Below are 27,308 nucleotides of genomic sequence, written 5' to 3' on the forward strand. Positions count from 1 at the left end.
TATGTTAATTGTGGCTTGGGGAAAATGTCGGTCAAAGATGATGACGAGTAAACGAAACGTTATTATGTGTTTTAATCATGTAATGTGTTCTTTGTTTTGATCATGTAATGTGTTTTGATAATAAAATGTGTTTGATTGTTACAAAAAAATAGCCGTTAAGGACTAAAAGTGACACTTTTATGAACCACTTTATTTTATTAAGGACTAAAAGTGTTTGATTAAGGGACCGGTTTTGCCAATCTTCCAAACTTCATATAGCCGTTGGAAGTTTAAAAAAAAATTTAAACCGCACAAACACTCGTCCCTGCAATGACCAATCTACCGGACGAGCTACCTACACAAATTAAGGACGAGTCCTACCCAACAGTGTGGACTCGTCCGATGTAGCTGCACGAATCAAGGACGGTTCCATTGGGTACCCTCTTAAGGGTTTGGACATTCCAAGCATGCCTCTTAAAGACATCTTGAATTAGTGTAAAAACCTTAATTGGTCTGCAAGGTCTTGTAATAGATTGGAAGCGATAATCTTTTGTTGGTGATAATAATATTCAATAGGCTAGCTTAGAGATCTTTGATGCTATTGTCTCTATGGCGTACACATGAATTCATCATCAAGCTAAAAAAGGGATAAATTGAAGTGGGAAAAGTGGAATGCGATTCCTTTTCAACATGGTTAAATTGGTAATGACGAGAATGTGTGTAATGATTCTCGATGGGCATGACTTGAGCTTATTCTTCATGGTTGTTTGCATATTTTTCTTATGCAGTTGCTCTTTCAGTTTTTTTCCTCGAAACTTGTTTGGGATCGCATAAAAAATGTCCCGAAGTGAAAACCGGTGGCTCGCCCTTCTTAGACGGGGGTTTTTCTTGTGTCTCTTTTTGTAATTGACACAAGTTTTTTCAACCTTTTTGTGGTCTCAGCAGTTAAAGTTACGAGTAGGATCTAGATGTATAATTTTGTGAATTATAGATTGTAATTGTAACTTTCTTGTACTCTAGCCTCTTGTACCTTGCTAATTGACTTTTTATTTATTCTAATAATATATCGGTCGTTAAAAAAAAAGTATAACATGTTTGATAAATATCCTTTTTATCATTACCTACAAGTCTACAACAAGGGAAAAATGAGTGTAAACCCGCTAGACATTTTATTTCGATGAAAAAATCTCTCACGCATTAAATATTTTAATATTATGAATATATTATTGGATTTCATTATTTTTCAATATTAAAAAAAATAATATATGATAAATTTTTTAATCAAAATTAAATATGTAAAAACCTCATATTCACTTTCTTTTTCTATAAACATGGATCTCGGAAACATGTTCATTGTGAGCAGTTTACCCGAAAAACCCCATATCATAAAAAGTTCAAAATCATTATTTCGTTTAAGTAACTTTGGACCCACGTAATGGCATATACAGACCGAAAAGCCCAAAGCTAATGGAGTATAATATAACCCGAAACCAACCCGACCCGCCACGAAATCTAACCTCGAGTCGGTTCTTCTTAATTAATAGTATCTCCTCTGTCTCTATAATTCTTCCTCGATATATATATATATCACCATTCCCCCACCACTTCCCGCTACCGCCGTCATCACCACCCTCACCACCATCATATGAATTAAAAAAAAGAAAAAGAGTAGAATATGATGTTGTTAGAGCAGCCACGACTATCAAACTCACTCCGTGAACCATTCGACGCCGATCAAGCTTACCTTCACCGTAAATCTATTCTTCAAGCTCACCTTAATCGTCACAGGTACTTCCAATTACTTTATTATCCCCTACTTTAATTTATTCCATAACCCTGACACACATACTCACACACATATATATATATAATATATATACATTCTGTAGAAGGATGCGTTATTATTTTTAGCTGAATTTTGAATTTTTTCTTTATTAATTTAGGTCAGAGAAATCACATGATGAGTTCGAAGTTGCTCGGAAAATTGTTTATCGATGGGACGAAGGTATTCAGTTTTTGTATATATATATATATACACGAGAGCAAGTACCCGCGCGGGGTGATACCTAGGTCATAAAGTATGATAGGTATGATAGGTTATAGGAGTTGATATGTCATAGAGTATGATAGTCAAATGCCTTAGCCGTACGGGCTCCGCCCTCGGATTTAAAAATTTGTCGAAAGTATATCGAATGACATCTCTAATGAAAGAGCATGAAATTTTAAGAACACCCATACAATTTTTATAATTCATCGATGTATGGTTTTTGAGATAAAAGATTTTGAATAAATTGGAGGAATAAATGATTTATGGAGGAGAGAGAAAAAAGATGATTGGTTGAGATTTGAGGAGAGAGAAAGGGTATTATAGTTATTTTAGAAAAATATAGAATAGATAGGAGGGACATTTTGGGGAAGTACTTAAAATCAATATTGAAAATTTCAAGTTCAATGTTGAAAATCTAGGGAAAATCTGCTTTATAATATAGTATAGATATAGATATATATATTTATAGTAAGTAATTATTTAGAGGTAAAAACACTTCTAAAATAACAACAAATTTCACAGTAACTAGAGGAAATTCTATCTAGTTTTGACTTAATTATGATTATCTGAGCTAAAGAAATTATGCTCTTTTGATTTTTGCGGCGTGTATTTTGTGCAGTTTTATTTATAGGAAAATCTAATGAAAATTGGCATTGGTGTATCCATCTATTAGAGCTTATTTGCGATGAAACCGAATCAATTTTGTTCCTATGTTGGTTTATATGATTGAATTGGAATGTTCTTAACACTGTTCTTATCCGAATATTACGCGTAGGATGTATTACAACTTGCAAATATATAGTTGTATCACAATTTTGTCATAAGAGATGAATTAGTGAGCATTAGATGTAGTTAGTTTTATTTAGAAAGAATATGTCTAGAACAGAAGTATGATGTATATAGGTTTAGCATGCTTCTAGAAGGCAAACAATACTGAATTAAACTCTGACTGAAGTTTGGTGGCACAAGATATTCCTGACATTTAAGGAAACAGAGGTGTTGGTTGATTTTAGAGGTGAAAGTGTATGTTGAATTTCCCAATCTGAAAATAGACACCATGAATGGACTTCAGTAACTGATTTATGAACTAAAGTGGAACATTATGAGGTATGGTACTCGTAGTAACTTTTTAGTTTAATGTAGCTGCGTTTATACTACTTACCAGATTTGACCACAAAACTAAGTTTACTGTTTACGGGGGTGTTCCAGGTGGAGGGTCTGTTGTTTATGTTTATACTTATCGAGTGTAACACTGATATGGTTATATACTTATTCCTTTAGTTCTGAAAAAAGAACTTTTGGTTTACTTATTTTTTTAGGCTAATTGTGATAGTATATGCTGTTTATTCTATTATTGAACAATACTATGATCACATTCAAGTCCGGAATGAGGAAATCGAAGATATTACATTTATTAATAATATTCGATAAACTTCAATATATTGAATGGAGTGGTATATGGTATTAGACTAGGGTTTACTTTATTTTGGGAACCGTTACAACTTACAAGTTGCTGCAATAAGAATCTACAATTTCTCGGGGCAATAGTACAATAACTTGAGGCCTGAAACTAAAATCTAACTGTGGTTATCATTATTGGTATAGCGTCTACTGAAGTTCGACAAGCATACAAACAATTTGTTGGGGCTGTGGTCGAGTTGATTGATGGAGTGGAAATAAATGAGGAGTTTAAAGAAGTGGCATTGGCAGTACATAGGCTGTTTGGTTCTCATGGCGAGGAGGAAGAAGTAAATAGAAGGTTCATCGAGAAGAAGTAAGTTACTTTGCCTTTATCCTGCAGTAATTTTTGCAACAGGGTATCTTGTAGTTCGACTGTTGGATGCAAGTCTTGCCATGTATCAATGTTGAATTGTGTTGATGTTGTCACATCTAGCTGTTATCTATGAAGTCTACAATATGTGATGTTTAGACAAAATCTTTATACCACTTTTTTTTTAATGCAGATCTGAATTGCAAAAACTACTTGGTCATGTGGTTTCGGATGCAAAGCTACAGAAAGTTGTTAATGCCATTCAAAGTCTTTCCAATTTGCAGCCAGACAACCATGAGATACAAGTAAACGGGAACGATGATGGTCAAGAATTTGGTGCGGATCTGGTCTTTCATAACCCTTCCCGGTTCTTGGTTGATGCTTCTTTTGAGGGAGATCTGTGTGGGGAGTTTAAAAATGTAACTTCTACTTCACTTCATGGAGAGTGGTACGATCACAGTGAGAGCACAAATCGCCATTCTGCTGTTGGAACATTTGATTTAGGATGGTTAAGCGATGAATGCAGCAGAATAGTAAATCGTAGTACTTCTCAGCTTCCTCAAGATGAACTAGCAATGGCAATTTGCCGGGTACTTGATTCAGACAAGGCCGGGGATGAGGTAACACAATTATGTTATTTATATGATCTTGTCGGCTTTGAAGTCGGAGAGGCTTTAGCTTGGTTTCACATTTGGATTCATAGATTATTTAACTATTGTTAATTCTGTTTTGAAGATAGCTGGTGATTTATTGGATCTAGTAGGTGACGGTGCATTTGAAACGGTCCAAAACCTTATTGCGGTGAGAGGCTGAACACTCTTAAATATGCCATTTAAACCTTTTTTTTTTCTTTCTAATTCCCCACCTGTCATGAGATTATGGTGAACCTAAGAACGTGTTGTATATAGTTGGGGTGGGACTACTGCTATAAATTTTTGGAGGTGGTCAAAATGTACACACAGAAAAAAATTTGTCTTCTAACAAAATCAGCTGTCACGTTATCACCGAAAAGTGGATTATAATAACCGATGAGTTATACTGCAATATGTTTATCGTTATTTATAGGTTTTAGTTACATTTTTGAAGGTTGTTGCATTCGTTCGTTCATTGTTTTCAGTTGTCATCATTGTTTCTTGTTTTTTATATCTATATTAATCATTTTTTTATATCTAAATTAATTATTAATTTCTCCGTTCAGCATAGGAAGGATCTTGTCGATGCCATTCACCATGGAATGTTGAACTTAAAATCTGAAAAGGTGGTTTCTAGTTCTCAACAACGCATGCCTAGCTATGGTACTCAGGTTAGAAGTTGCTCAGATGTTTTCTTGGGTTTTGCTGTCATTGTTCACTGGGTCTCATCACATACCCAGATGTCACATTTGGTTTTCGGCAATCCTTACAGGTTACTGTTCAAACAGAATCGGAAAAACAGTTTGATAAATTAAGACGCAAAGAGGAAAAGAAACATAAACGCGGGACAGATTATGGGTTTGACAGCGATTTGTCTGTAATGAGTTTTCATTCTTTGCTTCAAGCAAGTGCAAAGAAAAGCCCGTTTGATGATCTGATTGGACATGGTGAAGGGTCCAACACAGCAGCTACTGCACTTCCTGAGGGAACTACTCGGAAACATCATAAGGGATATGAAGAAGTTTCCATTCCACCTACACAGACTGCACCCATGAGGCCTGGAGAAAAGCTGGTACTTTCTAGTTGCAGCTTTATTTGATTTTACTATCATCTTGTGATATGAGTGTGGGCTTCTATTTTTTGGTTGTTTATTGTTGTGCTGTTAATGCATGGCTATAGTTTTCTGTTTGTGATGAAGATTATGTTCTATTTTTATACTTGGACAGTGGACTATATGCTAGTTTGCTTTGCATTGGGATCTCTGTGGTGATAATTTTATAATTTTGTGTTTTAGTTCTCTAAGATTACTCTCATGTATAAACTTCAATAATTTTAATGTAGCTTATGAAGACAGTGGCTAATTATAGGCCGTCAAATAGTCTTTGAATTGATAGGAGAAGGTTATACTTGACATGGGGATGTAATTAATCCAATTAAATGCGAACCAGCCTTTGTTCCTTTTACTTGTGGTCAGCTAAATTAATTGTTTTCTCTGCTTCTTTCTAGGAATGTCATATGTGTTGGCTTTTACAGATCATATTTTTATCAACTTATGACTGTTACCGTTAGTTATGTTCTTACTATGAGCTTATGGAAAGTTGACATAATTAAAAAAAAATATAAGTTTTACCTTCATTCAGAATTCTCAGTGTATCTCTGAATGCTTAAATCTTTAAAGTTTCAGTTGTCAAAACTACGAAAACATTCTACCATATTCCACGAGTTTTATTCAGCCAGTAATTTTCCTAAAAAAGTTTTAAAATACATCGAATTTCAAGCCTTTTCCAGGAAAAGTATAATAGAAAGCTATTCTATATTTCATGTAAAGATTGTTTTTATATTTCTTAATTCTTATATATCATGAAGCATATTTGATAGATTAGTGACAATGTAGATGTCAAGATATGATGTATTAGTGGTAGTATCAAATACATGTTTCTGTCTAATGTTGTGTTTCTATCAGATTGAAATAAAGGAGTTGGATGAATTTGCACAAGCTGCTTTTCAAGGCTACAAGACACTCAACCGTATTCAGAGCAGAATATTTCAAACTACTTACCATACTAATGAGAACATTCTGGTCAGTTCGATATTTCAGTAAGATCACTAATAAAAATGAGGGTTGGTAATGATATCATTTGTTCTCACGCAATCATCATGTATTCCAGGTCTGCGCTCCAACTGGAGCCGGTAAAACAAACATAGCTATGATTGCTGTTCTGCATGAGGTGCGCACTACGAACTTTCTTACTGAGAATCATTTTGCTACATGACTTGCTTTTGAAAATTGAACGACAACACCCGTTGCATTGTTCATGAATATAAAAGCTTGACTAGTAATGATGCAGAATGAGTCGTCATTGAGTAACCATAAATTTGTAATAAATGCTGCCTAGGTAACTGTTTTTTTTAGAACGTGCCTAGGTAACTGTTAATTTGGTATAATAGTATAAAAAGGTATTTTGCTCTTGTGGAATCTACATAACTCAAGTGTTGCTGTTATTCCAGATAGGACAGCACTTCAAAGATGGTTACTTGCATAAAGATGAGTTTAAGATAGTTTATGTTGCTCCAATGAAGGTAGAGGCGATTTTTTTTTAACCCCCTCATCTTTATGATGCTTACTATCTTTTTCATTTTACTTGCAATATCTAGGCTTTAGCATCTGAAGTTACCAAAGCATTTAGCCATCGATTAGCTCCGTTGAACATGATTGTAAGAGAACTTACTGGCGACATGCAGCTTTCAAAGAATGAACTTGAAGAAACTCAGGTTTTTTGCAACCCATATGAAGTTCTGAAATTAATTCATGGAGTTTCTGATTCAGATTTTATATTATATATCTGTGCTCACAGATGATTGTGACAACACCTGAGAAATGGGATGTAATTACCCGTAAAAGTAGTGACATGTCTCTCTCGATGCTGGTAAAGCTCCTAATCATTGATGAAGTGCATCTGCTGAATGATGATAGAGGGCCTGTTATAGAAGCATTAGTGGCTCGTACTCTTCGTCAGGTACACCAATAAAAGCTGGGCTCAATACGGGAACACTTCGTAATTCATAATTTTGAAGTACATATTAAGTTGGTATGAATTTTTTTGATGGGGATGATTAATGCTAACCTAAGCTTAAATATGCATCTTGATGACTTTGACAGGTGGAGTCAACGCAGTCCATGATCCGTATTGTGGGCCTTTCAGCTACTCTTCCCAATTATTTGGAGGTTGGTTTCTACCAATGTCTTCTCAATTGATTTTTGGCAATACCCTTGATATGCAGAGCACTCGTACTAGTCTTTATAATGTGTAGCATGATTTTCTTACTCTCTAACATCAGGTGGCACAATTCTTGAGGGTTAATCCGGAGGCAGGTCTTTTCTTCTTTGATTCTAGCTACCGTCCTGTGCCTCTCGCACAGCAATATATTGGAATTTCGGAACCGAACTATCTAGCAAGGAATGATCTGTTGAATGAAATTTGCTACAAAAAAGTCTGGTGTTATTCTCATGACTAAATTTTTTTCTGTACATCTAGATTGGTGTTTGTTTTGTTTAGAGAAAGTTTGTATGCGCAGGTTGTTGAATCCTTGAAGCAAGGGCACCAGGTGATGGTGTTTGTTCATTCTCGTAAAGACACTGGAAAGACAGCGGATAAGCTGGTAATAATTCTTTAGTATATTAGAATCCGTCATCAGATTTCTGACATCTGTATAGTTGGTCCCTAATGGTAGAAGTTTAAGCTCTTTCATATCTGCTTAACTGGAAGTACTGAACCTTAGTATTGGTGTGCAATATTGTGCAAAACACATCTGGTTGCTTTGCAACTGAACGTCAAAGACAAGTAAATCATTTTGTTTTTCATTTGGCTGTTAATTGAAGATCTCTGATCTTCAGCTTAAAGTTAATATTATATTGCTAATCACACTAGTGCTAAACTTTTTAAAAGATAGTAAGCTGCAACTTTAATTTGTGGTGCGACGTTATACAGATTGACCTTGCTCGGAAATATGATGAACTAGATCTCTTTGCAAATGATGAACATCCTCAGTTTCAGCTGTTCAAGGTAGGGACACTATCAGGCACAACACTTTCTCACAACTGTTTATCATGGTATATCACCATAACCTACTTTGTTTGCTTTCAGATGGAAGTTTCAAAGTCCAGAAACAAACAGCTTGCCCAGCTCTTTGAATTAGGAGCTGGCATTCATCACGCAGGGATGTTGCGTGCTGATAGAGGTTTGACTGAGCGGCTTTTCTCTGATGGATTGTTGAAAGTACGTTGCACTTTTTTGACTTGCTTTTGTAGCCTTTTAGTTTTTGGCATGTCACTTAATCAGCCACCGTTTTATTTTCAGGTCCTTGTTTGTACGGCAACTTTGGCATGGGGAGTAAATCTACCTGCACACACTGTTGTGATCAAGGTTGTTAATACGTGGAATGCTTGTATATGTCACACTTGTTTGCGTATTAGTTCAGAGTATGCCAATTTATGTGATGAAATTTAGCAGGCTAGTTGATTCTAACTTGAGGCAGTTATTACTTGTAGAGAGCTATGAGCATGTAAGAAATCAACCAGTTCATAAATAATTAATTACTTAGTGTTAATATATTTGGGAATATTGTATTTCTATTGTACATTTATCTATTTCAAGCACTCTTCTAAAATGTATAGGATAGTTGACATGTTTTACGTTATTCTCATTACTTGATTATAGTTACAGGCACGTTAACTTTCAACCTGTTGAAACTTGCAAATGTGAATGAGATCCACTCTTTCTACAGGAGCTTGCGGTGTACTTCAATAAGAAGATTTTTAGTTACATTTAAACTCAGATACACCTAATATAGTCCAATGTGATGAACCTAGAAACGATATATCCTCCTATAATTGTTCCTAGAAATCCTCCTAAACCTATATGATCATGACAAGTGCCATCCACTAATTCTCTCTCTTGCCATGTTTCTTCATCTTGTTCTTAGTAGGATAAATAGGAAGAGGTTTTAGGGGTAGATATTAATACTCTGAGTTGATTGATTTCTCAGAAGTTTGAATGCAATCATGCTTTAGAGTTTTAAGTTCATGTTGTACAGTATTGATTCAGTTATTTGTTTATCAACTGTCTTGTCCACTTGGCACAGGGAACTCAAATATATGACGCAAAGGCTGGTGGATGGCGAGATCTGGGTATGCTGGATGTTATGCAGGTACCATCAATCTTTTCACTTACTTATTTTTAGCCTTTACCGTGGGTTGAGCTCTAATGTTGTGTTCACACTTCTATTATGCTCTGCGCTAGATATTCGGACGTGCTGGAAGACCTCAGTTTGATAAAAGTGGCGAAGGCATTATAATTACGTCTCATGATAAATTATCCCACTATCTGCGACTTTTGACAAGTCAACTTCCCATAGAAAGCCAGGTATTTGATTGTTCGGTCAGAAATGTATCTCAATTAAAATCAGAAAGTGTATTTCTTTTGGATTGAAATGAATACCCCACACTGTATAACTATATTTGACTTTTGGGCATTACTTACTGAGAATGATAACAAGTGGTTTTAATATGTTGGCAGTTTCTCAGCTCCTTGAAAGATAACTTAAATGCAGAGGTGACATTGGGAACTGTAACAAATGTGAAGGAAGCATGTGCATGGCTTGGATACACTTACCTTTTCATAAGGATGAAAATGAATCCTTTGGCATATGGTATTGGGTGGGATGAGGTACAGTCATTTTCATACATATATATTGTTTAATTTAATATGCACCAAATGTATTGCTTACCAAGGGTTGTACTCTTTACTTTCATTTCTCCAGATGTTTGTATCTCACTCTCAATATTAGTTTCTTCAATACCCCCCCAACCCACACTTGTTAGTACCATTGCTACATTGCTTGCTAAGTTTGGTGTATCATAATATTACTTTTAACAAGCTCATGTGCCATGTTTTGAGCAACTTTTGTGCATGTTTAGAGATCACTGGATTAGAGTGAGTTCTTTAACACAACATTTGATGTGATTTCACACTTGTAGCTTACCATCCTAGGCTGGTTCAAGTGTTAACTATGGTACAATATATCTAATACTATCTTATAATGCATTTTGCCTTTTTTTTTAAGAAAAGATGATTTGAACTACCCAAAATACCCCTATTCTTTATTCACTAACTTAAACATCTCTACCTAATATACCTATAATAATCTTAAATCTCCACCACTCATTTTTTTCTCTCTCCTCAAATCTCAACCACTTATTTTTTTCTCTCTCAATAAATCATTTTATTCCTCTAATTCATTCAAAATCTTTTATCTCAAAAACCGTATATCGATAGATTATAAAAATTGTATGGGTGTTCTTAAAATTTCTTGCTCTTTCATTAGAGATGTCATTCGATATACTTTCGACGAATTTTTAAATCCGAGGGCGGAGCCTGTAGGGCTAAGGCATTTGGCTATCATACTCTATGACTTGACCTATCACCCCCACCATCTCACCGTCGCAACGCGAGAGCACTATCTCTCATATTATTAAGTGTCCTGTAGCACTGTTTTGACTTTGTTTTCTTTTTTGAGGACTTCTCAGTAATGAACCTGTGAGTTGTAGGGGAGAAAAAAAATTTAGATGTTCTGGTACTATGTCTGAGCGGAAGTTTATGTAGTTTTTTTGCTATTTGTAGACCATTCCTATCGTTGGGGGAGAGATTTTTATGGAATGCTTATAGAGGCTTTTTTATGGAATCCAAGTTCAGATCTATAGGGGTTAGGAGTATAATTGTGTTATCATTTTTGTAGTGGTATCACCATCACCAAGTGGTCTAGTGGCAAGGAATCTTGTTTCTTCATAAGAGGTCTCAAGTTTGAATCCTGCTCTGGCAAATAACTTAGGGGGTGGTCAGAAATGGTTGAACTGACCATGGGCAAAGTAGAACTGTTAGGTCCCTACATTTGATTCACAAAATGACTTGCCATTCCCGGATAACCCGAACAGGGAAATCTCTTCCGTTTGCCCGTTTTATTTTCGTAGTCCCGGTATAAACGTAGAGCTAGTTGATGTTGTTAAGGGATTACATTAATGTTGAGTTTTCTACACCGGTGAAGCAGAATATTTGTTTGTTTTTTATTTTTATTTTCTCGTGGTTTATGTTTTGGAGGAAATACATGACAGATGAATCTACTAATCCATTGGGATATGATACTGATCTTTTTCAAGATCCGTGATATCTATTAATTTGTCTCCTATAATCTCGCAATTTTTTCTAATTACTATTCTGTGAAGGAATGCTTGACGTTTTTTTTCTTGCTGTTGTTGTGATAGGTTGTTGCAGATCCTTCATTGGGTTTTAAGCAAAGATCTTTTGTTACTGATGCTGCACGTGCACTTGACAAAGCTAAAATGATGCGGTTTGATGAAAAAAGTGGGAATTTCTATTGTACTGAACTTGGTCGCATTGCTAGTCACTTCTACATCCATTATTCTAGTGTTGAGACATACAATGAGATGCTTAGGCGCCATATGAGTGATAGCGAGGTAACAGAATTATTGTCGATATGCTTGCATAACGTCTCAGTCTGTGTCACTCTTATCTTCAAACATCTCACTTCTACATCAATTATTTTAAAGTTAGCAACATATATGCTCAGTAGCCTTGTATCTGCACAAAGCTATGTGGGGAATAGTTTTGGCGGTTTATGGAGGTGGTCATGTTTAGTGATGAGTTTCATTATTTGCATAGACGTGGAGCTAGAACTTTTAGCATTCCTAACAATCAATTTGGTCATAACTAACCTACTAATCTCTGAAGGAAAATCTGTTGTAATTGTTATGATTGTCACTATTATCTATTATAGAAAATAGAAAGAGGAGTATGCATAGCAGCTTACTGGGTTCTTTTGCTTGCTTTTTGTTATTGCATATAAACTTCAGTCTTCAGGGCATATGTCTTTTGTTTTGTATCTCTGTTTTTGTATATTTGTATATTTTATTTCTGATTATATATGTCTGTTAATTTATTATCTGTTCTAAATGATTGTTAGGTTCAGTTCATAAATGTTAAGAGATGTATCTTACTATATATTTTTCTAGTCCCAAGTTTTCTACAGTAACCTAGCCAAGCACAATCACCTTCTATAAACTGAAATTTGGTTATAGAATGCTACAGAACTGAAACGAAGTTGAATGCTATTTTTATTTTATTTTTATATATTTATTTTGCAAAGCGAGCTGAATGTCATCTTATAAAAGATTTGGCAAGCGTGGAAAGGTTAATAGTTGAGACTTTTCTAAGATCATCATATTGTCCCATTTTCTAAGTCTAGTCACCGAGAGGACTACTTTCATAGCTTAAAATTAATATTGTTACTGTGACTGGCGATTTTCATGACTCATTTTTTTTTATTAGATAATTGACATGGTGGCTCATTCTTCGGAGTTTGAAAATATCGTTGTTCGGGAGGAGGAGCAAAATGAATTAGAAAATTTGGCACGCACGGTCTGTCCATTAGAAGTTAAGGGCGGTCCCACTAATAAATATGGAAAAGTATCTATTTTAATCCAGGTATAAGCTTTGAAGATCAAATACGGTACTTTGAACAATTAATTTATGTGATTGGTCTATCTAACAATAAGTAAGAAATCATATTTTTTTGCAGTTATATATATCTCGTGGATCGATAGATGCATTTTCTTTAATTTCTGATGCAGCATATATAAGTGCGAGCTTGGCGCGTATAATGAGGGCTCTTTTCGAAATTTGTTTGCGTAGAGGATGGTGTGAGATGACGTCCTTCATGTTAGAGTATTGCAAGGCTGTTGACCGTCAAATATGGCCCCATCAGCATCCTTTCAGACAATTTGACAGAGACATCTCACCAGAGGTATGTCTAGCCATCTTGGTGTTACTGTTTGAGGTGGCAATTGGTGGGCTGGGTAACAGGTCAATACTGGTAACTTAGTGGTGTCAAAACAGGCTGCGGCAGGTTATGTTGACCTGTAACACTTATCCAAATTCTTAAATTTTTTTGGTGTGTGATAACTAATTACCATGTCACATCTGATCACAAAATCTGTATTATCTCGATCATAATAGTTATTATATAATATTAATTGTAATCTACTTTCTTGAAACTAAATGATACAGGAGGTTTTGTGCATTAAAATTACACTTTTTGCGTCTTTAGATTCTTTTGGCATGTCCTTTTTGTAGGTAGTGTATTGGTTTAATTCGCCTGACCTATTAGAGATAAACATTCTGACTCGACCCATTCATATGTAAATGGGTCGAAGTTGTGGTTTTAGGTTTGGTATATTGCTTAGCTGGTACTGCATCTCTGTCATTAATCTCCATTTTGTTTCCAGATACTTCGGAAGTTAGAAGAACAAGAAATTGACCTGGACCATCTCCAAGAGATGCAGGAGAAGGAAATAGGAGCTATGATCCGTTACGCACCTGGTGGAAGGGTATATACATACGCATACTTGGTGTTATGCTTATTTATTGCTCAATTTGTATGATATAAGATTTTATTGAGCTGCTTTAAAATTTTGAAGGTAGTGAAGCAGTATTTAGGCTTTTTCCCATCCATTTTGTTGACTGCTACAGTAAGTCCAATCACCAGAACCGTGTTAAAGGTAATTCTGTTGGCTAATAATCCAAGTTTTAACAAGCCTAATATGGAGTTTAGTTCTGTCGATGAACTTTAAATGAGACATTCTGATCTCTTAGTTCCATCTTTCAGATAGATCTGGTCTTATCTCCAGATTTTGTGTGGAAAGATCGTTGGCATGGTGCCGCACAACGCTGGTGGATTCTTGTTGAGGTTTCGTCTTTCATTAACTTTTCTTTATATGAAACGGCTAATCGTGTTCTCTATTTTTCCAATCCATTTATTTTACCTTGTAATGCCATCTAACAGTAATAAACCATATATAAGGTTTTTTCTACCAATTGCCCTTAAGGCTATGGTTAACCATGTGGCTTTTGAACACATCTCTCTGCCCCATTTTTATTGTTCACCTTTCCAGTTTGGTATGTCCCAAAATAATTGTCCACCTGCATTGCATTCAGCCAATCAAATTCATTTAAATGGTAGATGGCAATTATTTTTATTTTTGAACAGCAGATAGTAAAATATTGTTTCTTGAATGATTGCACTTGCATAGTAATTCTTATGTGGGGACAATAGTTTTGGGACTGAGGAGTAATAAACTATCAGTTACTATTATTATAAGCAATTTATGCATCATAAGATGGACTCTTGTTTACTTTCGGGGCTGTGTATAATTTTATCATACTGGCTTGTTTGGTACATTAAGTGAACCCCTTCAACCAATCATGTTACCATCTGTAGGTTTCTTAATACATAACCATGGGATACTTACAATCAAGGAGCCAATCTCATGATTTAATTTATACAGGATTCAGAGAATGATCATATCTACCACTCAGAGCTTTTCACATTGACCAAGCGAGCGGCAAAAGGAGAGCCACGGAAGCTTTCTTTCACTGTGCCCATATTTGAACCACATCCTCCCCAATACTACATTCGTGCTGTATCTGATTCATGGTTGCAGGCTGAGGCTTTTTATACAGTTTCCTTTAAGAACCTTGCCCTGCCAGAGGTCATCATACTCACTAAACAGCCAGAAACATACGTGGTTCCCTATTCTTCTTCAAAAGTTTAATTTGGTTTTCCATTTTTTGTTTCAGAGCCATACAACTCATACCGAACTTCTAGATCTGAAGCCGCTTCCCGTGACTGCACTTGGCAACAAGGTTTATGAAGCTTTGTACGGATTTTCGCACTTCAATCCTATTCAAACTCAGGTGTGATTTCCTAGTTTTTTTTATGCTAGGCACTAACCATGTTATCGCCAATCATGTTGTGTCCTGCTGATGCTATTATGTGTATTTGGCAGGCTTTTCATGTTTTATATCACAAACAGAACAACATCCTCTTAGGAGCTCCTACTGGAAGTGGTAAAACTATATCTGCAGAGCTCGCTATGCTTCATCTATTCAATACAGCTCCTGATATGAAGGTATGGTTTTCATTTTTCTAATTACAAAAGTAGCTTGTCATGGGTGCAATTGTTGGTGGGTGATAGAAGGCCTTGATACAAACCCATGTGTTGTTGTTGTTAGATGCTTAATGCTATCTGGACAATAGGTTTCAAACTAGTAACCTTCGCTTATCATAACAGATTGATAGGCATTAGTTGGCCTTTTTTTTTGATCAATTTTCTGAGTGTTTTCTTTTGAGATTTGAAGGCATTGCAATATGTATTTGACATCCATGGAATGCTGAAGTACCTGCTAAGATGATGGTTATAGTCTGTGTAGACAAGACGGTTATCATAATCTAAAATATCAGCGATCTGTTTAGACATGTCTGATGTAGCAAAATCTTAAGTACATAGACGAGATAGTCATTATAATCTTCATGGAGAATAGGCCATCTATCAACTCAATATCATCATTAAAAATGAGTTGATGATATCTGTATAGTTCCACAAAATTTTGTTTGTTTGCTTATATGAAAGGGTAACTTTTTATATACTGAGTGAAATTTTGCAATTTGATAGGACACACAAAGTAACTTAATGAACTAAAAGTAACTTAATGAACTAATGACTATAGATGTAAAATTGAATGTGGGTCTAGATAGTTAAATTGGATTATATAGCTTGCTATTTACCTCATGATCAGTATCTAGTGGCTTTCACATATTAAAAACCTGATTATCTCATTTACGGTATACAACTTTACAGGTTATCTACATAGCACCATTGAAGGCCATTGTTCGAGAAAGAATGAATGATTGGAAGAATGGACTTGTCTCTAAACTTGGAAAGAAGATGGTAAGCATATCTTAGAACTCCACCTTAGTTTGTTTTGTGTAAGCAAAACTTGGTTTTATGTTGGCTTTACTGTAAAAATTTGAATGTGATGTTTTTATTTATTTTTTTTGGCTAGGAAATTTGCTTTATAACAGGCATAAGAATACATATTATCTGTCAAACATGAATTGATGTTTATACATGCTGCTATATCAGGTTGAAATGACTGGTGATTACACACCAGATATGATGGCCCTCATGTCAGCAGATATCATTATATCAACTCCTGAAAAGTGGGATGGTATTAGTCGTAATTGGCACAGCCGAAGTTATGTTACGAAGGTTATTTTTGTACTTTCTTCTCAAAATTTAACTTACTGAGTTTGACAACCGTACATATGATTATTCTATCTTTTGGAGAGCTGTGTGTCATCTATGACTTTGTATAGAATGTTAAAAACTTATCTTTTATTTTGTTGGCAGGTTGGTCTTATGATTTTGGACGAGATTCACCTACTTGGAGCGGATCGAGGACCTATACTTGAGGTACAATTTTATGTACTTGCATGTATAGGAAGCATTTGAACAATATGTGTATATGTTGTACATAACTCATTTTGGACTGACCTCGTGCTTAGAAGTGATCAAGGTTTTAGCAAATTGACTGAAACTGCTAAAACAAATGAAAAAAACAAGGGATTTGTTTTTGCAATATGGGACATTACAACTGGCTTGGGTTAATGATGTTATTTCTTAGAAATAGTATAGTAGCGGCATGTACTTGCAAACAGACACCACATATGTTTGTTCACACACGAGTCATATATCACCCATGGTAATCGTGGCAAAACATCTACTTTTAACTTGTATGCACAACTAATTGTCATGTATTTACTTGATAACCTCCTGTTAAGTGTCAGATCTTTGAAAATATATATCAGCTTTGATATGGATTTGACTAATAACTGGTGGATGGCGAATCTTTTTGAAAGATGACCATTCTTCATGCAAGTACTACTAGTCGTTGATTGTGAAACATCTGTTACATGGTAAATAGGTTATAAGAATTCTTGTGCTGTGATTGCATGATAATGTTTTCTGGCATATATAAATCCCTGATGATGTGTGCAATCGTATATATGAACTAGTATGGTACTCAGCCTTATTACTTGTATTGTATTGTTTATGTGGAATAAGAATCATCCGGGTAACCTTTTACCCAAATAGTAATGTGTTATACATTATTCTCTAGAGGTAATATATTGATGAGCTACATGTCATGTACACTACTCTTATAGTATTAATGTTTTACTCTTCTCGAATTGGTTTCCAGGTCATCGTCTCAAGGATGAGATACATATCATCACAAACGGAGCGGCCTGTTCGGTTTGTTGGATTGTCAACAGCACTAGCAAATGCACAGTGAGTCTGCTCATGAACCTTGCATGAAATCTGTGGTTTCCTTATCCTTGTCCATCGTTGCTTGAACTGTCCATCACAGGTTTACATGATATCAGCCATACCAATCTGGCTTTAAAAAGTTTGTTAACTAGTACTACTGATCCCATCTTTGCTTGAACTGTCTTTCACTGGCCTCCATGATATCCGGCCTACCCAATTGGCTAAAAAGTTTGTTAACGATTACTACTGATCCCAAAACATGTTGTACTCAAACATTCTTTAGGTCGCGCTAAATCAAACTTTACACTGAGTGATAAAAGTAACTAGATGATTTTTTTACTAGCCGCCAAAGTTTGTTAAAGTGGTTATCAACATTAATTTAAAGATTAGGGAATTGGAGGTCCAAGTTTCAAAGCTTGGATAGTGAACGAAACTAGAAAAGAGTGTGCTGACACATCGGTCTCTCTTTGGGAGAGTATAACCCAGTTTGAGTTTGTGTGGCGGTGATTGGGACCTTGAGATTTGGTCGGCCTAAAGGACACATTGTGCTGCTCTTTGGTGTCTTCTTTGTATTTACTGCTGTCTTTTTTAATTATAAATATGCTCTGCTAGATAAATTATTTGTATCCCCATTTTTTAATGTCTTTATAGGAATCTAGCTGACTGGTTGGGTGTCGAGGAGATTGGTTTGTTTAATTTCAAGCCAAGTGTAAGGCCTGTGCCTCTTGAAGTTCATATACAGGCAAGTGAAGTTTCTGTTCAAGTTATAACTTTATAAATCTCAATTAGACAAGATGCTTCATATAGGGTCTACAAGTTAAATATCAAAATATCATAATTTTGCAACTCCTCTCTATCGGCGAAGAAGAAGAAATTAGTGAAGCCTATTATTTCACCAGTAGCATTGACGTTCTTCACTGGATCTCTTTTTATAGGGATATCCAGGGAAGTTCTACTGTCCAAGAATGAATAGCATGAATAAGCCTACTTATGCTGCCATATGTACACATTCACCTACAAAGCCTGTTCTAATATTTGTTTCATCTCGCCGGCAAACAAGGTTGACTGCATTAGACCTCATTCAGGTATGTGAATAGATATTTTCAAGTGACAGATCCTGTAGCTGTAGGCTGTAGACGCTGGCTATTTCTCTTTGTGATTTTATGTTTCTCTTTTGCAACGTGAAGTTTGCAGCTTCAGATGAACATCCAGTACAGTTTTTGGCCATGCAAGAGGAAGCATTGCAAATGGTTGTTTCTCAGATCACTGATCAGAATCTCAGGCACACTCTACAATTTGGTATTGGGTTACATCATGCAGGATTGAATGACAAAGATAGATCTCTCGTGGAGGAACTGTTTGCAAACAACAAGATTCAGGCAATCAACATTTCCTTGATTGCTGATATGTTTTTTGAAATATTCATCTTGATAAGAACCAAAATAAGCTATTTGACATGCTATATGATCTTTTTGCTTTCATGAATTTCTATAGGAAATTACCCTTCATCTACATCCAACAATTACTGTTTCAGGTACTGGTTTGCACAAGTACGTTAGCTTGGGGGGTAAACCTTCCTGCTCATTTGGTTATAATAAAGGTTAGTTGGTTGTGTATGATATATATCAATAGAGAAAAGTTTTGTAGCTTTGAGTCCTGTACAAACTTGCACTGAATAATTCTCTGAACTCGTTGCTGCATTGACCTTTAAGATCTTACGTTTTTGGTTCTGGCTTGTATGTTATAGCTTCTAATGGGAAGTGCTAGCAAGAGTAACATTTTACTATCTTTTCAGATAGTAGTGATTGGTATGATTAGACGATTAGACGTAAGTAGGATGTTGTGATTGAAGTGAAGATCAGAAATCATTTTTAGTTATTAAAACCAGTAATAGAAAGCTCAGCAGATACCCTTATGACTCTGAGATAGTGATACGTCTCCATATTATTATATTATTATTATTATCTAATTTATAACTAAGAAAGTGTTATTAGGATCTTGTTTAATTAAGTGAATCTTAGGGAACAAGTTAGGGGTTATCTATATATATAGGGCTTTATGATTTGTATTATGAAGGATGTGGAAAATTAGTCAGAAGTTTGTTGCTCTTGTTAGTTAATTTGGGAGTTCACTGGTTCTCGAATACCAGATTACCAGCCTATCAGTATTATTGTTCTTATGATTTTATACAACCCATTGGTTCGTATCAAATGGTTGTCTATTACAACTCTTTAAAAATTAATCAACTATAGTACCATTCACTTTGACCACTAAAGCATAACCAATAGAGCTACCAATTTTGACTCCTTTACTAATGATTTAGTCAAATCGTGATCTCTCTTTATATCATATGAGTCAAACGGTACAAGTAAAAGAGTTTAGGTTAGGTCAAACTTTATATCAGACTTGTTGATTTGGTTGGTTGTTGATGTTAGGCTTTTATCACATGTTATCAGGGAACAGAGTATTATGATGGGAAGGCCAAGCGTTATGTTGATTTTCCAATTACAGACATCTTGCAAATGATGGGCCGTGCAGGTCGTCCTCAGTATGATCAGCATGGGAAAGCTGTTATTCTTGTTCATGATCCCAAAAAAAGCTTTTATAAGAAGGTAAAGCTGTTTCAAGTGAAAAAACAAATAAATAGTACAATAACACAACTACTGATGTGCTGTCTTTCTTGCAGTTCCTTTATGAACCATTTCCAGTTGAGAGCAGTCTTCGAGACCAGCTCCATGATCACATTAATGCTGAAATAGTTTCTGGGACAATTTCTCATAAGCAGGACGCAGTACATTATTTGACCTGGACATATCTTTTCCGCAGGCTGGTAAGATTTATTTAATCTGAATGTGTAAAAACAGTTCTATTTTCTTCCAGAATTGCACTATTGTTTTACTTGATTACTTATTGGTGTAAATATATATAGGTCATGAAGCTGTTCAAAAGTAATAATAAAATATATATATATATATATATATAGGTCATGAATATCTGGAAGTTTTAGTAGTTGTGTTATTCCACTATTATGGAAAGTTTGTACGGTTTACAGAAGGTTAGCTTTACAAAAAACTACAGAATTCTAGTTGTCAAACTACCGAAAGCTGTATATAGATATTGAAAATTTTAGGTGTGTATATCCTTTAGCTTAACATGTTGAAATTCTATGCCTTGAGTACTGTATTTAGAAAGTTGGTCCTTGAGGGCACGTAAGAGAATTTGAATGTCTGAAGGAATCATCCAGAAGCACATTTAAATGAAGCATTGCTGGGAAAGTGTCAATGGAGAACACAAAATTTGAAACAACAAATAGTCACGCTATGGTGACTAAAGAAATTGCAAACCCTAGTCATTTTTGATTTCTAATCTTGAGTATTTAGTTTTATATAATAGATAATAACATATATGGGAAAAGTGAAGGTGGGGGCTGTTATGCACCCAAGTTGGGTGAAATCCCTCACATGTTAATTTTTTAATCAAGAAAAGAGACGGGATACAAATGAAGCAAAAGCTTATTAGCTATTAAACATAAAACATTTTGGATTTCTGCTACTATACTTTGCTTGCGGGGTGTTCACTTATTAATGTGCGCTTATAGTAGTCGACGCATTTCTAGAATTCAGCTACGCTATTCTGGTATTTGTGTGCATCATTGTCATTTGCATCACTATTAGCCACTAAATCATTGCACATGTTACAGATGGTTAATCCAGCTTATTATGGGTTGGAGGAATGTGATCCTGAAAGTCTAAATTCTTACTTATCCAGGTAAGGGCATTGCCTCCTGAAAGCTTGAGCATCATCTGTTTGACCATTTAGTGCTCAATTTGTAATTTGTAATTTGTTTGCAGCCTAGTACAGAACACATTTGAAGATTTAGAAGATGGCGGATGCATTAAAATGGATGAAGATAATGTGGAGCCCACAATGTTGGGCTCAATAGCATCACAGTACTATTTGAAATACATGACAATTTCCATGTTCGCTTCAAATATAGGGCCAGATACCTCTCTTGAAGTAAGTAAATTTTTTCAACTACGGATCATCTATCTGTTTTCCATTCTCACTTAAGCAACATTTCAGAAACCAAAGGTTTTATATTTTGGTTGTAACCATCTTAATCTTCATCTTCCACATGTTATTTGCTAGTGGTGATCAATATTTTGTATTGTCTTTCTTTCAGGTTTTCCTTAATGTACTTTCTGCTGCTTCTGAATACGATGAACTTCCTGTTCGTCATAATGAGGTAAATTCAAACTAAAAGGGATAACCAAATGTTATTGAGAACCATAAACAAGTTTTCTAACGGGGTTATTAATACAATACAAAAAGTGCAATCGTCATTATTAGACTGTAAATCACTATCATATCTACTTGAAAGAGAGAGAGTGTATGGCTGATATTGCAGAGTGTTCATGTTTGCAAACAATGACATTTTTTTGCAAAAACAGCCATTACTTGTTACATTCTATATACACAAATCTTACTTTAGTGTATTGTATCTGCAATATCTTTTGGGCTTCATCCTACCTGTTTCTGCTGTAGGAAAATTACAATGAAGGGTTGTCAGCAAAAGTTCCATATGCAGTGGACAAGGATCGCTTTGATGATCCACATGTTAAAACAAATTTACTTTTTCAGGTCCGCATGATATTTTAACTTTTCAGGAATATATACAGTTGACATTTTAACATTTATTATTCAACATACCATACGTCAAATTTTTGTACAGGCACATTTCTCTCAGGTAGAACTACCAATCAGCGACTATTACACCGACTTAAAGTCAGTGTTGGATCAGAGTATACGTGTAATACAAGCAATGATAGACGTATGTGCAAATAGTGGATGGCTCTCGAGTTCTATTACGTGTATGCATCTTCTTCAGATGGTCATGCAGGTGCGTCTGGTCATCAAGTTTCTACCTTCTTCTGTCTTGTTCTTTCTATCTCTCATTTGTTTAGGATTATCTATAATTGATTCCAAGTTGGCTACATTTAATTCTCACATATTTGCTGTGGGAAAAGATCTTTCACCACCCACAGCTTTTTATAAGATATATCTAATGTAGAAGTGACAATTTTTTTTTTGGAACGGCGATATATTATAAAATGAACATAACGGCATCTAGCAAAGCACTAGATGGCGCCAGAAAGAGTACACTTACAATTACAAAGTCATGGATAAGCGACAAAGAATACTATCCTAGACCCTTCTTGAGACTTGACCTATATAATAATGAATAGGTTGGCACGGGTTATGTTTGATCTCTCATGGATCAAATGGATATAAAAATGTTAAGCTAAAAAAGTAAACGTGTCAAAAGTTGCTCAAAATGTATTTTCTTAATGCATACAGCTTGCTAAATATCTTATTCAAGTGGTTACATTGCTGTTGTGAAATAGATGGTTTGTAATCAAGTGCAATACTCAAAAGTCATTTATACAGCCTGTCCAACTTGCCCATTTTACCACATGTAGTCTAATAGCTCTATAAAAGTTACAAGAGTTGCCATACAAATGCAAAGGCTATTATTTTTAGTTTGAAATTTCAGTATGGCAGCCCTTTCTGAATGTTAAATAGGGCATCATTGGAGAAGTTCTATATTGGGACCTCGCGTTGGGACGCCGATAGTTGCTCTGTTTTTCTACTAAAGTAGATATCTATAATGGTTTTTGTTGTGTTCTGTGATTGATACCAGGGTATGTGGTTTGAGAGGGATTCTCCCCTATGGATGCTGCCATGCATGACTGATGACCTTGTCAGTTTGTTGCAAAAAGGTGGAATTTCGTGTGTACAACAACTGTTGGATCTATCAAAGACGAATATGCAATCTAGGTTTGGAAATATCACTTCAAAACTACAGCAGGTAATATAAGTTACAAAACTATCTGAAATAAGTCATCTAATTTCAATAGGGATCACAGAAGGTCAGGTAAGAATACTTATTTGTAAGGGTCAAAACAGGTTGGGGCGCTTTGACGCTAAACACCATTATTCCACAATATATAATTTTTTTACAAATATTTAGTGTGTTAATTGTCAAATTTGTCTACTAAAGATAATCCAAGTATATCTCAATATATCTAAATCTATAAATAAAATGACGAGGTTTGTGCATTTATATTTTATATTATTTTAAATTTAAATGTGTCCACCTCAATTACTTTTATTAAAAAACAACCAACCAAGAAAACTGTTATTTAAAATGACAGGGTTTTGTGCATTATAAATGCACATTGGTTGACTTTTGATCTCGTCATCCCATTTCTTTTAAGCCCTTCTATTTTAAATTTACCCTATTGAGCTGCTGTCATTAATTGGTTGAAATTTCCACCTCTTGATATGATGCGTATAACATATTTAGGGTATATACTATATAGCCTGTTATTCTCTATTGTCATAAATCGATCTGGTAACTCTTGTTTCTTATTCTTCAGGATCTACAGCATTTTCCCCGTATTCAAGTCAACTTTAGAATTCAAGGAACAAATGTAGGCAATGATGAAATCCCGAGTCTTAGCATTCGGTTGGAGAAATCCAACCGCAGAAAAACAGCAAGAGCTTTTACACCTCGTTTTCCCAAGGTACAGTATTCATTGCATAGTTGATTTTTTCACACAATTTAGATTCACTAATCTTCTTGCTTTCTTTTTTTTTTTTTTTTTTTTCTCCAGTTAAAAGATGAAGCCTGGTGGTTGGTTATTGGAAACACTTTGACTTCTGAATTACACGCTATAAAAAGGATTTCTTTCACAGAACGTTTGGTTACCCGCATGAAGTTACCGCAAAGCACCACTAGTTTCCAGGTAGTTTTGTTTTCTCCGTATCTATACTGCACCTTAGGAAAAAATTCTTTATTTTTCTTTTTGTTTTGGTAAGTGCTTACTGTTCTTTATGTTCCAATTGGTCTTTTTTTCCCCCTTCTTTCATCCTTATTTCTGTTTACAAACACTTCGCATGTAATTACCTCATGATAGCTCATAGGCTATACTTAAACCAACATGAGTCTAAGCATGCTTAAACCGAAATTATCCAATTATCCTCACAAGACACGAGTGTAAGCAAGTAAACATTTAAATCAAAGTCGTTGCTGCTCCATTATTTACAACACCCTTCTTTTCCATGACTACTTCAATTGTATATTTTGATTCTTGTCTGGTACAGAAAAATGATTTCATGATCTGCATATATCGTCGAGGTAATTAATTGTTTTTGCATTAATCTTTTTTGTCAGGGAATGAAGCTACTTCTTATCTCAGATTGTTATCTTGGATTTGATCAAGAATACTCTATTGAACAACTTATGGAATCTTGGTAAATCAACATCTGGTGTAAATATGCTTTTTCACAAGGATGCTGTTTCAGTTACCCGTTAATACCATGAACTTGAAGCAGTATATGCATCTATATAGAAACCAGCATGATAATCTCAAATTTTGCTTCTTCGACTGAGCCCTTTCAGCTAATAACCATCATCAGTTTTTGATATCAATGGTTCAACACTCTTTGGTATTCTAAATCCTTGAGTTGTATTGCACTATTGATATCAACTTATCATGCGAAAAAAAATATAAGATATGATCTTATTTATTGTTTGAATAAGATGTTACTCGTGTTGCTACTGTTTTAGGATCGTGATCTCGTGGAGGCAAATGAAACTGGAAAACATGTTATATAATCAAACTTGTCATGGCTCGTTCTATGACATGAATTGCCCTGCTTTCGTGTTTTCTAACCAAATTCTCCACTTACCATTGCAAGTAAAAGTACTTCAAATTAATATAATATTTGTTTTTTAATTCATGACTATCATTTGTATTTTGAGCGTCCTTATTCTTTTACGTTCATTCATATATATTTATATGTTCAGTAACTTGTTACTGCAAGGCTGTTAGCCTGTTACCACTTATTTTCAAACATCCACTACAATTAATCACAATTATCCTATTTATACAACAACCAGTCATCTTTATCCAATAATTTGTTATTACAGTCTCGTAATTGTTTACATAACTGTTGATACCTATTTAAACAAGTTACGACTTACAATTACAGTCATTCATTGCTAATCACATAGTATTCGCTTTGTATTGTTATAGATTTATAGTACATGCTAAATTTATACAAAAAGTCTAAAAGTCCACACCAAATATGACCACTTTGAACAACCCATCACTTTTTGTGACCAAATCAAACCAATTGGTCTCAATCTCGATTAAATTTGTGTATCAATATGTAAGAAGTTCAAGATGTGCTATTTAATTGATGAGGGATGAGAATATAAGGGTGTTAATTTTTTAAACCATAAAAATCATGGGGCTTAAACATTTATTTATTAAACAAGAAATAATAAAATATTAGTATGTGAGGGGTTTTACACCAAAGCTTAGGTGTTAGACAGTTTTAAATTCCCTTTTCAACTGATTTAGTATGTTTTCTTTCTTTTGTGTATATGCTTGAAAGGCCATGTTTTTATATATCTCTACTACTTTCTATGGCTTTTGAACACAAATGGTGAAATAATAACATGTTCTTTTGTTTTGTTTTTCAAACAATGATGCATAGCATGTATGGTGTTGATCAACAAATGGTGAAATAGTAACATGCTCTTTTGTTTTTGTATTTCAAATCTTGAACTAATTGACTAATTGTCATTTACTTCGAGATTTGATGGTACTATACAGATAATACTTGAAGATGAAACGATTCGGTTCCATACATATATGACTTAAAGAAATGATTAAGGACATAGGAAAAGTCTGTCTCGATTTTTATTTTTCTTCTCTAAAGAGGTTGAGCATAAACTCCTTGTATAATCCAAAATGAAAATTCTATAACTCTGTAAAATATAGGATTTTAGATTATTGCTTTTTGAAACGTGTACATACACTTAGAGGTGTACAAAAAAACCGGGTTGGAACCCGAACCCGAAAAGAAACCGAACCCGAAACTGGTCAACAACCGGGTTTGACCCAAACCGGTTCGGGTTTGACCCAACCCGGCGGTTACAAACCGGTTTGGGTTTTCGGGTTTATTTTCGGTTAGAAACCGGGTTGAGTTCGGGTCGGGTTCGGTTTTTGGTCAAAAAAACCGAGTCAGACCCGGTCAAAGTTTGACCCCAAACCGGTTTCAAACCGGGTCGGGTTGGGTCAAACCCGGTTTTGGTTCGACCGAAAAACCGGTTCGGGTTCGGTTTCGGGTTGGGTAGAAACCGGTTTTTGTTCACCTCTACATACACTATGTTCATTCTGACCCAATTCCAACCCATATTTTTTAATAACCCAAAGTCTTAACATCTGCAGATAAAAAGCTTATAATACTTGTCTTGAGGGCCCAGGAGAATTCATACGCATAAGTATGTAGTGTTGAAAGATGATTACAACTTGGAAAATGATTAATGTGTCTAAAATGTACGCCTAAAAGTATTTCTAAAAAGGAAAGATTGACATATGCCATGATCAATGGTAAAGTTTAAAAAAACAGAAAATGTGGAATCCATGTGTCAAAGATTGAATGGATTAGGCATATTTTTAAACACATTCGTTAGGTAGATCTATCATTACTCTTTTATAAATGATGACAAACGTTATTAAAAAATATATATATATCTTTGGTGACCCTTACAATTTGGACCCT

The 27,308-nt window shown here is 35.0% G+C and overlaps 1 protein-coding gene across 1 annotated transcript; it reads left to right on the plus strand.

Moving 5' to 3' along the window:
- The first annotated feature begins 1,551 nt into the window (after window positions 1-1,551).
- On the plus strand, window positions 1,552-25,475 carry LOC122611131 (DExH-box ATP-dependent RNA helicase DExH14). Its single transcript, XM_043784103.1, has 49 exons — window positions 1,552-1,767; window positions 1,923-1,984; window positions 3,632-3,800; window positions 3,991-4,417; window positions 4,533-4,598; window positions 4,996-5,100; window positions 5,202-5,501; window positions 6,393-6,509; window positions 6,598-6,657; window positions 6,938-7,009; window positions 7,085-7,201; window positions 7,285-7,446; window positions 7,590-7,655; window positions 7,769-7,921; window positions 8,006-8,089; window positions 8,419-8,493; window positions 8,575-8,706; window positions 8,788-8,853; window positions 9,572-9,637; window positions 9,730-9,852; window positions 10,006-10,155; window positions 11,748-11,960; window positions 12,832-12,987; window positions 13,082-13,306; window positions 13,788-13,889; window positions 13,980-14,060; window positions 14,168-14,248; window positions 14,847-15,050; window positions 15,139-15,255; window positions 15,348-15,470; window positions 16,200-16,289; window positions 16,485-16,610; window positions 16,752-16,814; window positions 17,602-17,690; window positions 18,321-18,411; window positions 18,605-18,754; window positions 18,857-19,048; window positions 19,204-19,269; window positions 20,126-20,281; window positions 20,356-20,499; window positions 21,370-21,437; window positions 21,521-21,686; window positions 21,853-21,915; window positions 22,215-22,310; window positions 22,402-22,569; window positions 23,371-23,538; window positions 24,110-24,256; window positions 24,347-24,478; window positions 24,907-25,475. Exons 1-49 carry the CDS (start codon window positions 1,655-1,657, stop codon window positions 24,988-24,990), a joined length of 6,246 nt encoding a protein of 2,081 aa, XP_043640038.1. The 5' UTR covers window positions 1,552-1,654; the 3' UTR covers window positions 24,991-25,475.
- Window positions 25,476-27,308: the final 1,833 nt, after the last annotated feature.

Source organism: Erigeron canadensis, chromosome 8 (assembly GCF_010389155.1).
Source record: "Erigeron canadensis isolate Cc75 chromosome 8, C_canadensis_v1, whole genome shotgun sequence".
In the NCBI taxonomy this organism is placed as follows: Eukaryota; Viridiplantae; Streptophyta; class Magnoliopsida; order Asterales; family Asteraceae; genus Erigeron; species Erigeron canadensis.